Source organism: Trachymyrmex septentrionalis, unplaced genomic scaffold (assembly GCF_001594115.1).
Source record: "Trachymyrmex septentrionalis isolate Tsep2-gDNA-1 unplaced genomic scaffold, Tsep1.0 scaffold71, whole genome shotgun sequence".
Lineage (NCBI taxonomy): Eukaryota > Metazoa > Arthropoda > Insecta > Hymenoptera > Formicidae > Trachymyrmex > Trachymyrmex septentrionalis.
Genome location: NW_017305895.1, coordinates 188,297 through 200,713, shown reverse-complemented (window position 1 = coordinate 200,713; position 12,417 = coordinate 188,297). Strand labels below are relative to the sequence as shown.

Here is a 12,417-nt window from a genome sequence, read left to right as displayed (position 1 = left end):
AAATTATTCTCATTTACATTCTCCTAAACTGATTAAAGAAATTATATTTTTTTATATAATATAAGATAAAAAAGAATTAAATAATATAGCATATTATTATTAATGAGGATATATCGTGAAATTCTTATTTTTACAAATGAATTTTATCATTCATTCATTCAATCGTACTATCGTCCAAACTGAACTCGAGTTATCTCTGAGAGAGGAGATGAGGTTTTGAAAGAACGATTTTTATGAAATTAGGTAATTTTGTTAGTTTAATGTCCAACAGGGAGATCAATGCATATATCTACTGATATATAAGACCTATTGTTTTTATCACCAAACGGCGGTGACAAATATACTCTTGGTGGTGCCATTGTCTTTCGAGAGGTGGCGATCAAATTAAATTTGTGTGTACTGGATGAATTTTGAACTCTGAATCTTCGGTATAGAAAACAGTCGTATTACGATCGCCACTGCGAATGAATTTATAGTAATTAATTATTCTTATAGTAATTTATAGTAATTAGAGTTTATAGTAATTATTTATTCTTATGTTGATTTAGATATGTGGGTAACTTGGATCATGTTGTGTCGGAAGATTTATTGTGTGCACTGTTTTCGCATATTGGTAGCGTCAGAAGTTGCAAGATCATCAGAGAGGTAAGTCTCTTTTGCAATACAATAGTGATATTTACGTAAAATATTTAAAAAATTAAAAAAAAATTTTTTTTTTAATTAAATACAAAATCTTGAAATATCTTGAAATATTATGGATTAGTTGCTATGATAAAGTAATGTACATACTTTCGATGAACGTCCTGGGAAACATAGGAATATCTTCTAAATGTTTTTAGAATGTCTCTTGGATGTTTGTGTCGTATATGGGGTTATAATAGCAGTTACAGATTTTTTTGCAATAATGTTGAATGCTTCCTATTTGTAACGGTACAATTGATTTTGATCCATGAAAGTTTCACCTGCGAAGGATTGTAGCCATTCACATGATATGTTATCATGGTTAAAACGGATCAAGACAAGCCAGTTTCTCTCTTGTGATCTGCGAGCTCCACCCTCAAAGATCATATCGTTTGCACGAAAGCCCGCATTAAAGCAAGCTATTCTGTCGTTATATCGATAGTCGCGAGTTGTAGATGAATATATCTCACTCAACGCACTAATAATCGCTTAGCTTTCGGAACATAAAATGATCTCTTCATTCTCTAGAATATTATCAGTCTGAAGCAAATCAGAAATGAAACGTTAATTTATGTTTTTAGTTATTTTTTATGTAAAAGCAATTAATAATTTTAATTTCAATTCTAATTTTTTAATAAAAATATGTATTTGTTAAAAAAGAAATAAATTTGAAAGAAAGATATATACAATAAGTAAATTATTAATAAATGAAAAAAGAGAACTAAGAGATGTATTTTGAAACGTTTCTTGATTAATAATCTCACAGATCGATATTACGTTTCCGACAGTTAAATATGATTTAAAAAAAATATAAAGTTACATGAAAATGTAAAGTTATAACATAAAGTTAAGAAAATGTAACGAAGGTATAAAAATATTTTGTTATAAAAATATAAATTAATGAATTTTCATTAAGGTATTACCATAATATTTACTATGTTTTAAATCTCAAATCACGAAATCAATCAGTAGATATTACATACATACGTTTTTTGTTCTTATTATTGTTAAAAATTCCTCTTATAAGATTCATTTTTTATGTATTTCTTCTTGATTTATAACATTATAATTAAATAATAATAATGGTAATATCAAACGTAAGCTGTTCAAATAATATTAATTATTTGAAAAAGACATTAACATCATATTAAATAAAGGTTAATAACTCTTCAATAAAATTAAGATTTAGCGATCTGTCAACAAAGGGAGAATTAGCAGGCTATTTTACTCGAAGAAACAATAACGCTTTTACAGAACCACGCATCCACACATACGCTATGAGTCCATGTAAAAACAATTAACAGTCAGATAGAAATGTAAACGCCCACGAATGTAATTACGAAACAGTGCTGCAGTATGTAGACATAGACTAGATGCATGAGGGCATCAAGTTTGTGCACTTTTCTCCTTGATTCTCATAAGATTTAACCTCTTACTTATTTCTCTCCATCTCACTCTGCTCGTTATATATTATTTTCCTTCTATACTGGTTGGTTGCATGTACCAACGAGATATACGCTCGTTGCACGATGTGGTTTCGTGCGACGTAACACTTGTTCATCATCCACCTTCGTGTATACGTCACACAAAGTTTTTTTTCCTCATCGTCACTGTTCTTCCCTTGTTTCCCACCGTTCTTTTTTTCTTCCTTCATTAAGCAGCAAGTATGTAAGCGGTGTGCTGCCTATCACGGAAGATATTATGTAGTTCGGGAAGTAATATTAGCAAGATACGTCTAACTCATTTTTTCATACATGTTTGCGATTAAAGACACTAAAAGAGCTACTTGTAGAGAATTTTTAGATAAGAGAAATTTAAAAAACTAAAAAAACTAAAGTTTTGTTTTTCATGTGTAAGACTTTCCTACTAATTTCTCAAGTTTCGATAAAATTTCAATCAGTATTTTGGAAAAAATATATATGAGTTTACTGATATAAGTAACAGATCTAAGTTTCTACTAAAATTTACGCACACGCTATATACTAATATATACATACATATATGCTTGTAATATATGTATTCTATTATTATTTTAGACAAATACAGTCCAGATTTAAGTACATGATACATAAAGAAACAGATTAATATTATTTTATTTATTTTTTTATCACACACACGTTATCAATTAAATATTTCTCAAAAATTTTGGATTAAGCTGTCTGTTTTAGTTTCGTGCCTTTAAAATTTGTCTTATATCATTATAGGTACATATCTTCATATGTTGTACGTATAATATTAATCAATATATAATATTTTGAATTAAAAATATCGTTTTAATGAAATAATTTTTTGTGCTTATAAGATTTACACTTAAAAATTATTGCAATATTTAACTGTACATTATGCGATTCTACAAAATAATAATTTTACATGCGCATAAATATATATACATACATATATATATATATATATACATATATAGATACATATATATATATGTGAATACAAATATTGATATAGAACACAAAAATTTAATCAAAATGCAGATGAATTTTACATGCAAGCTTTTTCTCAGTTGAATAAATAAATATTGCCAATAAAACCAAATTGTTGATTTTGCTGACCCCAAAAGAATTTTCACCAATTAAATATTTAAAAAAATCGAAATAGCTATTAATTCTTTCCTTTAATACTAACGGGCAAATATCATAAACTAATTGATTGAAAAATTTGCTCTCACTTTACTAACAATTATTAGTAATAACATCAGCTAGTAATATTTTTCAAATTTGACTTATACCTGTGCTCACTAAAATAAGATTTATTTTCATCGTATCATAAAATGCGAGATTGTAAAAGTATCAAGGAGATTAGTGCTCAAACAATACAATATATTTCGGTAAGATATAAAGTTCAATAGATATAGAAAAACAAATTCTCTATTAAAATCAAGTTTAATTACATTGTTGAAACAATTGCAATAAACACGCGGGATTATTATTTAATTATGCTTTTTTTCTAGAGTAAGAAATATTATTATTTCTGTAATTATTCTAAATAATTAATATAACATGTCCGTAAATTATGTTAAAGATAATATTACTGCTCTTAATTTATCAAATGATCCTAATTATTATTTTGGTAATAATTTTTGAGGAAGTAACAGATTAGATTTAATATGTAATAAGGCTATATTGTATCTTTTCTAGGATAATCGCTGATTACGTTTTAATGAAAATCCATAAATAATAAAAAACTTAGCGGTCAAAGTCCGTAAAATTTTCTACTACTGGCATACAGAAGATAATTTTACTTCCTGATTTACGTGACAAAAAGAAAGAATTTAAGCTTTCACTTTTTCTCATATAATCATACATAACACAATGCTAATTACTAGTGTGAATAATGTTAACGAATTATTCACTTCCGCGATTCAGCTAGTTAAATCTCAATACGCCTCTCTGAATCGTAATATGACATTTAACATAAAGAAAATGTTTATCGCATTTTTCATATTTTGTTCTTCAATTTAACCCAATACTGAATGCTGGTGTTGCGCGTATCTGTCACGATCTGTCAAATAAAAGAGCAGTATCTTTTCGATATCTTCGATATCGACTACGCGAAAATGTGCTTTGTTGGCATGTCTGCCTAAAATATTTACTGATAAATACCATAAAATAAAATGCACTATACTTATATTTCTCAACCATTTAGTCAAAAAGGTAATGCAAATTATTCAAAAATTAATTTTCAATTCATAATTAACTTATCTATAGAAACACTGCTTCTCTCTCTTTCTCTTCTAAAACAATTACAAAATTTTCTTTTCTTTTATTAAACAAAAAAAGATAAAAGATTGAAAATCAATTTTTTATAAATATGTATAAAATTATATAATTATACGATTTGATTATAAAAAAAAAATCTTTAATGGAAAATTTTTTATGTTACAATTCCTTTTTACATACAAAAAAGTTTCATTTACATCGACTCGTCATTGTTATCACCCTACACCATCATTTTGATAGTTAATGTGTATCAATATTTTATGTATTCCGCATAAGCAGCGCGGTAGGTATTTGCGTTTATTAGCTATAAACTCTCTGCAGGTGGGGCTCGCTGCTGCGGGACGGATTTATGAACCGTGCACTTTCCAAGAAAATGACGGTCCGAAGACGAAGCTTTGTGCATTATATGTGTTGTCGTGGAAAAGTGCTGAACGTGCTTCAACATCCGACTATACACGTCCTTTACAAAAATTTCATACTGGCCAATTTAATGTTGATATTTACTTATTTTCAGTATTTAAAGCACTGAATAATAATGCTTTTATAATATTCGAAATAAGTAATTAATCATTACCTTCCAGGTATTAAATTTCTGTAAGGAGTTGAGATTTGCACATTTAATGAAATAATTATCAAAAAATCTATCGTGTTAATTTAATTTCGAAAAATTTTTATTTGTTTTGCAGCAAGAAAATACAAGTCAATTTAAACTATTAATTTATTTTGAATTATATAAGAAAATTAATTCGTTTTTTAGATTAAATATAAGAAGAGCACAATTTCAAGTTTAATTTTTTAAATTTAGTTTAAAATCTTTGTCTCTAGTTTTTCACCGTTGTGTTTGTATCAGCAAAATTTCCTTTTTAAAAATTTCTCCATTTTTAATCATGGCTTTCAAGAGAGAAATATTCCTCAAATGTTTAGTAAAATATTTGGGACAAGCTTCGTTCTTCTTAATTGAATTTAGACGGAATGCTCAGATGGGTTCTGCCATTATATGACGTAGGGATGATGCAACTACGCCATTCTGCTCTGTTATTTGTGATGCTGTGTATTTCCGCTATCCGTTAATTTACACGTGGCTAAATGAAAGATGTATTTGGATGTGCGACAGGATAATATTAAGCTAGTGCATCTATATATTAGTGTAATAAGGCATAATTCATGAATATAATATACGCGTGCGAAGAAACAATATTGAGATCTCTGATTATATTCGTAAGACGTTATATTTATTCTTTAAAAAAATTATATTAAATAGCAAAACACTCATAAATTTCAAATTAACTTTTAAGTGAATTTTCACTTCTAAATTTTTTTAGGAGAGAACAATATTACAATATTATTATTTTACAGAAAAATTCGATATTATATTATTTCGTATAGTGTATACTATCCACCATGAAATATTAAGAAATAAAATAATATCGTACTTAGAATCGCAAATACAATATATATGTCTAATATCAGTTTACTTGAAACGACGGCAATGCGTCTCCCTCGCCAAATTTGATACATACGGCTAAAATTGACATTGTATGCGCTCAGCGTTCATACAAGATGCAGAAAGGATCGTTCATCATTCCGCATAGCGTACAGTCGGATACAGAGAACATGGAAAACGTCACAGGAAGTGGATTCTGAGAATACTTTCAAACTTTTTCTTCGCGATGCTATAGCAAAAACGTAAAGTGCCGTTGCTTTCGGCACAATTGATCGTTGTGCAACCTAAGTTCTCTTGTACGCATAAATATGATAGCGATATGGAAATTTTACTTAATGCTAGAGAGATGGAAACTTTTAAGAATCCTATTTATCAAAGTTTCGCGACGGTTGTAAAGTCTGCGGTAAATTTTATTTTGGAAAACTTTATTTTGCAGAATCGTGCATGCATGTAACGCGCTCCAAAGCCTATCTCGATCGTTGCAAAGATTACAGAATTGATTGTAATTCAGACTTCTATTAAAATTACTTGTACATCTATTATTAATATGTCTACATTTTTTAAAAAGCAATAATTCAATATATTTTGTTTATATAAAATATGCTTTATAATTTTTGCAAATATAAATATTTAGATTTGTGACGCTTTGTTATAGTACGAACAGAATATTTTACGAAGTTATTTTATTTTTTAATATTCTATGGTGGATAATGTGTACATTATATGGAACAATATAATATCGAATTTTTTTGTAAAATAATAATATTGTAATATTGTTCTTGTAAAAAAATTAAAAAAAAATTAACATAAAAATAAATAAAATTTGTTATATTAACAAAATTATTGTATAATAATTTTTTATATGCATGAATTTTCTATATATATTTTCTAAATATACTTTTCATTTTTCAATATATTTACAATATTTTGAAGAAATATTGAAAAGTTTACGATACTGCTACATATATTTGAAAACTTATAAGAGGTACTTGAATCCAAGATACACATCAACGATTGCCTGTAGCATACATATCGATATTTTCGTTCTGCCAAATGTTCGACATACTCCACGGATGTGAGAGGCTCGTGCGCGTTAGCTTCAACATACTAACTAGGCGAGATCGCAGTTAAACAGACATTGCACGTATTTGCGACGTGTGGTGTAAAGTCCGTTTCCGTAATTTGAATTAATAGAACTGTGCATTACCGTCGTCGCCATCGCCGTCATCGTTGTCATCACCACTATCAGCCTCGAAGTTAAAGGCAGCCTATTCCCAAGAAGCTCTTGGCGCATTCGAGCAAACGAGCCGCGACAGTCGAGCGAAATGCAATTTCGAGGACGAGCGGCGGTATGCCGGGGTTTGAAGGCAGAACACGGAAGGGGAATGGTTTAAGAAGAAGATGAGAAGAAGTGAGGATCAGCGTGTCGTTTCGAGAGCTGCTCGATACGCAGTACGTAGGGTAACGAGAATTTTATGCGAGAGCACTCCTCGCCTTCACTCTTTTCGCTTATTTCTTCCTCTCTTCTTCCTTCTTTTGTACTTTCGTTCCTTCTTCCTTTTTTTCCGTTTTTCTTCTTTCTTTTGCATAGATCTTCGTCTTTTACCTATTGCGAAAAGAATCGTAGTACAGGATGTATCTTGTGGGTAAGCGTGACGAACGGGGAAGAAAAAAGAGAATTTGTCTCCAATTTCCTAAGTAACTTTCTGCTCTTCTGCGGATATCGAATCCGTTGCAGATATGCTCGTGAGGAAGAGACAAGGATTTAACTTATCGTCAGGCGTATGCATGTGTATTTGTGCTATTTATCCATGACGATACATGCATAGTACTATATAACTGCAGAATGTAGAATAAAAAGAAGAAAAGTCTGCACTTTATTTTTGTGGTTCTGATTTAAAAGAATCTATATGTATATTCGGTGATCCCGACTAATACCTGTCGCGACTGAAGCATTATTAAAAAACACAGCGTATTATGAGTTTACAAGCATTGATTGGCAAACTCAAAGTTTTATTTATTCTTAGTGTAATTTAATAATATATATAGTTTTTAATAGATAATAATTTAAATAAAATAATTAACTATCTAAATGATGTAAATTTTACGGTTTTTTTATATGTAAAAGAATAGGTATTGTGTTGGACTTCAATACGATTTAGTTTGTATAATTGCGTATACGTTATCGTAATTATTTTCACAATTTTAGAAACAATTTATAAGAAAGTCTTTTAGAACATTAAAGAATTTTTATCAGTGTTATTTACTTTACTGAACTATTATAAAAACTTAAATGGAAATTCAAATCTTTTGAATTTCCATTGACGAATCTGTAGGACAGATACGCCAATAATGGCACATATATACATTTTTCTTGGTTTGAAGAAAGGAGGTATGTGTACTTCGGGCACGTAGAAAGTCAAACTGGCTAGTAAATTGAGAGTCCGTGCCACGATTTTGGCGAATTTCCAAGGAGGCAAGTCTCTTCCATGTTCATTCCGTGAGCGACAATCGTCGCCTGAATTATCCGCGGGTGTCATGGTAAAAGGCTCGATTGTTAATGAAAAGTATGATCACGAAATAACTAAGTCAAGATTGTCTTTATTGTTCATTGCTTTGAAAATAAATCTTTTGTGTACAAAAAATTTATTTATTTTCTTTCTAGATAAATTAGAATTGATAAATAGTTCTTTATTAATAGATAATTATATTTTTAGAAAAAAAAAACAGTAACTAATAGTTATAAAATAAATTACTCTTTTTGTAGTTTATTGTGCGAACTGTTTACATAAATTAATTTAATTTACATAAATTAGAATTAATTTATGCAAATTAATTCATAGGATATCATACTTCTTTTTAGATAAGATTTTCAACTTATTCATATTTCTTGCAAAGACATTTATAGTCTCTTCTATTTTTCTAAAAGCTATTTAGTTTGAATAATTAAATAAATGTTGTTTAAAAATGATATATTCCATTTCCAAAAATAAAAATTATATTATTCGTATAACATAGGACGCCGTGTTAAAAGGATCATGCAAGCCACCTGACCTGTCCGACTAACACCACAAAGCATGCCTACGTAAGGCTTGGATTTCCATCCTGGGCAATTATTCTGGTAATTAACGTCGACGGGTCATAAGGGTAGAGCGTAGCCGAATGGGCTGGGGTCGCCTGAGTTTATTACAAAGATATACGGCATCCGGAGACTCACACTCGTTCGCGTTTTGTACGTGCGCGATATATACTTTCACGTTTCCGGTGGCTACCCGGAGAATTTCAACTATTTCCGTGGATGATGGACGCTCCTGAAACTGTCCCGGTCGTTTGCGAAGCATCGTTACGGACAAACATGCGACTTAATAATGGGCGCGTTACGTGTAATCTATGTGCAAGTTCCGTCTCGTACGCAATGCATTAATTCATCTGCTAATTGCTAAAACACCTGTAAAATGTACATAACGAGAATACAAAATGCTATAGTACAAATATCATTCCTTTAGCTTTTTATGATTTTATGTTAAAAATTTTATTTCTACATTAAAATTTTACAATTAAGAAATATATTGTGTTTAGATAGCAAATTTTTATAAGAAGATTAGAAATTGAATTGTATTAATATTGGTAAAGATCACTTCTACGAGTATATACAAATGAGCATATAACTGCATTGTAACCTACAAAGTAGGTATGCTTTAAATCAATTGCTGCTGCACGTTCGCACATAATTAAATATGTAAAACTAATTTTGTATTGTTCATATTCTTCTTGATAATGATCTTAAAGTAAGTCGAAACACGTACTCTTAATGTTTTTATGATTTATCTCTGAACAATTTACGTAATTATTAAATTTATTATATGTTGAAAGATTTGCGATAACTCAGTATTTCTTGTATTCTTTCATATTATATTTAACTAGTTGTCAACAATGCAAAATTTTCATCTTTTATCGTCGAGTTTTTAAACTTCAATGTAGATTTTTATATTTTTCTAGATTAAATAAAAAATTCTTATCCATTTGCAAAAGTTTTAACATTTTTACTATCATAAAAGTTGGATAGTATTTTACTTATTTTTTTTTAAAGATCTAAGTTTATCTATTAGAATTTACAATTAAAAGTTAAGTGTACTTTTAATAGAAACACAAAAACATTCGTTATAACAATATATTATGTGTGTGTGTTTCTATAGTTTCTTTAATTATAAAACATTTTTTCTGCATAATAACAGCAAAAATTGATACAATTTTTGTTACAAATCGACAAATTTAAGATTTCTGTTCTATTTAAAGAATCGATGCGTCATGAAATCCGGTTTCTGTCACGAACGTGACGGCTGTTGAGCGGCCAAACTGACGCGCAATATAGTAATAAATCAGAAGAACGGAAAACTAAGGGGTAAAATAGAAAAAGCTTGTAGAGTAGACTTGGAGACGTGCCAGAGTAACAAGCAGTCACTGGGTGAGCCCGTGGTCTTTGTGGCCTTCGCGGTTGCTTCTTCGGTTGCTTCTACCTTTACTTCTTCTATTTTTTTCTTTTTTCAGTATGCGTTACTACGGTTCATACAGTTTTCCTCAACGGTTTTTTCTTCATACGCTGTCTTGGCTTTCTTATACCAGCCGTCATCTAAATCTACATACGTAGTTAACAACGATTTGCACCGTAAATCACGCGATGGCAAATAGTTCATAAGTAATATTCTTCGCGGCATTTTAACTTGAAATCGTGACTCTTAATCTGAAGGCTTTGTTTCATTTACGTTTCATCTTTGTTCTTGTTTCAATACTAAACTATCTTTCTTTTATTTTCTTATATTTTTTTAAGTTTTTATGTGCATCCACATCAATAATATCGAGATGTTTGATTTTATTCCAGTAAACGTTGAGACTTACCAAAAGTCAGCATTCCTTGTAAAATTTGTCGCTGCTAGTTAATTATTACTAATAAAGAGAAAGTGCAATTTATAAAATGTTTTGCTTTCACTATTAGCTGATATATTGTTTGATACTTTGTTAAATATACGAAAAATGGAGGATTAATTGCTGAATTAATATCTTCTTTTTCTCCTCTCTGATATACGCGTCATATATTATTACATATCCTACTTTTCTGCGTTTCCGTTTCCTGTACTCTCCGCCGGTCGAGAACGATTAATGCAAATTTTATTGCCAGATTCCACCAGCACGTATCACGGCGTAATAACTTGGTTTGTCGTTGCCGTTTGCAAGCTGTGCATGCTGACGCGATTAGAATTAATTAATTACATGTCCCTAGTTTTTCATAATTTCTATCTTAAGCGAGATTCCATAATAAAGTATAATTATCGTGACAATATAATTTGATAAATTTTTTTGGTCTCCTTTATCTATATTTATTTAAAATTTTAATTAAAAATTTCTGATACAAGCTAAACGAATGACACGTGTTCTGATAGCCTTCCTAATTACTCCATTCACCGTTACTCATAAATATTTTCTCTGTATATATCTTTGATCTCTGTTGTTAATTTCGTGTATCTAATAAGACACGTTATAGTAAGATTGGAGCGAAGCGCTCCCATTTATGTATCGTTTCAATTTTAAGCGAAATTGTGAGAGCGAATGAGTACGACGATAAATTGTCGTGCAGCTTCCAGAAAGAGATCGTAAAATGAGATGGAAGCGGGAGATCGAGGATATTTGAAAAGGAGGTCACCACGAAAGTTCAGACACCGAAGCGATCGACAATCAGGTTTGGGCCACGACTTTCTTCTCATGTTCCAAACAGGTTTTGTCGATGAAGGGTGTTTGACCTTGAGAACTCTGACCATGATCTAGAAACCAATGTAACTTCCTTGTTTATTTCAATTGATCTCATCTCTTATTTTAATTATTTAGTATCTTTATCGATTAATTGTTCTTTATGTTACTATATACTTGAATAATTATATCATTAATTACGTCGTTCTGTGAATAAAAATAATGCAATAAAGGTTGTATTTAAATGTAAATGTTTCATATTAGTGTAGTGTAATTGTGTAAAAATTTTTACAAAGAAGATAATAATGACGATGGAAAAGAATGAATATTCATGAAACAGTAGAAGTAGGGTTGGTATAATGGAACATTATTACAACGAGAACTTGTTGTAACATGTGGTATTGTGGTTTACTCTATCATATTTTCGTAACAATTTGAAGGGGTACATCTCATATTCGCAATTTTGCGTAAGTTTGCGAATTCTGCTTCACTAAAATGCAATAATCCCTTATGTTAACTTTCACTCGTTCTACTTACTCTTTTGACATCCTAGGTATGCATAAATTTGTGAGTTTGCAAAGCCATTTAGCAAACTTTCTACATAAAGAATATATGTTACATAATTATTTAATGAGTTAAATTATTACTCCACTTTTTTAAAGTCATGATTTTGATTTTAACAAACAAAGCATTTTGTGTTCATCAGATATATTAAAAGTCACAATATCTTCCTATTAAATAATACTTTAAATCTATTTTGTAAAATTTTTCATTTAAAAATTGCTAATTTACTTTTTATAATATCTTTTATAAAAAAAA

At 29.7% G+C, this 12,417-nt stretch overlaps 1 protein-coding gene across 1 annotated transcript in view; it reads left to right on the top strand.

Moving 5' to 3' along the window:
- Positions 1–12,417, top strand: part of LOC108753787 — a 43,990-nt gene that overhangs the window by 1,528 nt on the left and 30,045 nt on the right. The window contains exon 2 of the mRNA XM_018495686.1: positions 549–645. Within this exon, the coding sequence (XP_018351188.1) occupies positions 549–645 (97 nt within the window). The remainder of the gene's footprint in view (positions 1–548; positions 646–12,417) is intronic.